The sequence below is a fragment of the Rutidosis leptorrhynchoides genome, chromosome 10 (genome assembly GCF_046630445.1).
Source record: "Rutidosis leptorrhynchoides isolate AG116_Rl617_1_P2 chromosome 10, CSIRO_AGI_Rlap_v1, whole genome shotgun sequence".
Lineage (NCBI taxonomy): Eukaryota > Viridiplantae > Streptophyta > Magnoliopsida > Asterales > Asteraceae > Rutidosis > Rutidosis leptorrhynchoides.
In genome coordinates, this window is record NC_092342.1 from 137,556,287 (window position 1) to 137,558,050 (window position 1,764).

At 36.2% G+C, this 1,764-nt stretch overlaps 1 protein-coding gene across 1 annotated transcript; it reads left to right on the top strand.

Moving 5' to 3' along the window:
• Positions 1-227: 227 nt before the first annotated feature.
• On the top strand, positions 228-1,487 carry LOC139870643 (transcription repressor MYB6-like). The gene is made up of 3 exons (XM_071858423.1): positions 228-402; positions 547-676; positions 836-1,487. Exons 1-3 carry the CDS (start codon positions 228-230, stop codon positions 1,485-1,487), a joined length of 957 nt encoding a protein of 318 aa, XP_071714524.1.
• Positions 1,488-1,764: the final 277 nt, after the last annotated feature.

The following is a 1,764-nucleotide window of genomic DNA, read 5'->3' on the forward strand; positions in this document are numbered from 1 at the left end:
GACATTTAACCCATTTCTATTTCTATCTATCCATTATATAATCCTCGTTTTTCATCAAGTTACAATCAAACAATCATATACACTTCCCATATTTGTCTTCTTTTCAAAACTAACTTTATATTCTCTCTCATTTGTCTTCTTGTCGTGTTAAGTTGTAGCCATATAACCTCGAATATTAGTTAAGAAGAAGTTAGCCTAGCTACTATACTTACATTAGTACGTTTAAAATGGGTAGATTAGGTCGAACTGAGAAGAAAAAGAAACAAATCAACGACGGTAACGTTGCTGGATTGGGAGTCGGTGTGAAGAAAGGGCCATGGACACCAGAAGAAGATCGAAAGCTTATGTCCTACGTACAACAATTTGGTCATGGAAGTTGGCGTTCTTTGCCTGCTAAAGCCGGTAATTAAAGATACTTTATTTGTATATATTATCATTCATAGGATCTGTATTATAGATGTATAGAAGGGTTTTTTACATGCAAAAGTTCATATTATTGCACGTGTTTCACATTGTCTAAATTTACATGGATACGATGTCATGTAGGGCTTAAGAGATGTGGAAAGAGTTGTAGGTTGAGATGGACGAACTATTTAAGGCCGGATATTAAAAGAGGAAAGTTTAGTTTGGAAGAGGAGCGTACGATTATCCAACTTCATGCTCTACTTGGTAACAGGTACTAAACGTACGATTACATAAAATGAATTAAAGTACGTATTCGAAATCTGAAATTTATCTTCCGAAAAGATTATGGATGTGTCACTATTTTTCTAAATATCTAGAATCTTTGAATATGAAACCCTTTTTTGTGTGTGTGTGTGTGTTATATGTTTAGATGGTCAACCATTGCCGCTCACTTGCCAAGAAGGACTGATAACGAGATAAAGAATCACTGGAACTCGCACATCAAGAAGAGAATGACTAAAAAGGGTATTGATCCAATGACCCACAAACCAAAGAGTGGCTCACAACTCTTAGGTTCCAACCTAAACCACATGGCTCAATGGGAGGCCGCTCGGCTTGAAGCCGAAGCTAGGCTTCAAAATCCCAAGAACCAACCACCCAATTCTTCTAATCATGGACTTGAAAAACCACACACAACAATTGCACCATCTTATGTACCATGTCTTGATGTCCTCAAGGTATGGCAAGGAAACTTATGGTCAAATTACTCAATCAGCAATGAGAGCCTCCAATCACTAATCTCCACATCAAATGCATCACTTTCAACACCCATGCCAGCATTGAACCATGTTGAGAGCAATGGTTGGTTTGATAATCAAGGTCCTACCATGCAAGAGAATGATCTTGTTGAAACACTAATGGGGCCATTCGAGGACTCTAATGATGTTATGGTCATTGATGGTTATCCTTTGAAATCCCCTGATTTATGGGACGAACTTGTTGATCTTTTGGATGGTGGTTGGAATAGTCTACCTAGTAACTTTACCATGGTCTCAACACCACCAGCTTCTCCTGTTTTCTAATAAATTAGGGCCCTAGATGACCAACATTGGTAATAATGAGAGCAAAATGAGTTTAGTTTGTGACCTCATCTATGTCTCGAAAAAATCTAGCTAACACTAGCATGGCTAAAACCATTACTAGTCTAGCTAGTTTAGATAATAATAATAATAATAATAATAATAATAATAATAATAATAATAATAATAATAATAATAATGTTCATGAATTGGTTTATTGATTCAAAGAGTTTGTAATAACCTAGCTAGCTAGCTAGCAAGTAAGTTGAGTAGTTTACAT

What these genes read in the sequence shown, in the direction of transcription:
- LOC139870643 (XM_071858423.1), top strand. Translation starts at nt 228, where the DNA reads ATGGGTAGATTAGGTCGAACTGAGAAGAAAAAGAAACAAATCAACGAC. An exon ending in TTCTTTGCCTGCTAAAGCCG is followed by an intron (nt 403 to 546) that starts GTAATTAAAGAT and finishes GATGTCATGTAG; the next exon opens with GGCTTAAGAGATGTGGAAAG. An exon ending in CATGCTCTACTTGGTAACAG is followed by an intron (nt 677 to 835) that starts GTACTAAACGTA and finishes TTATATGTTTAG; the next exon opens with ATGGTCAACCATTGCCGCTC.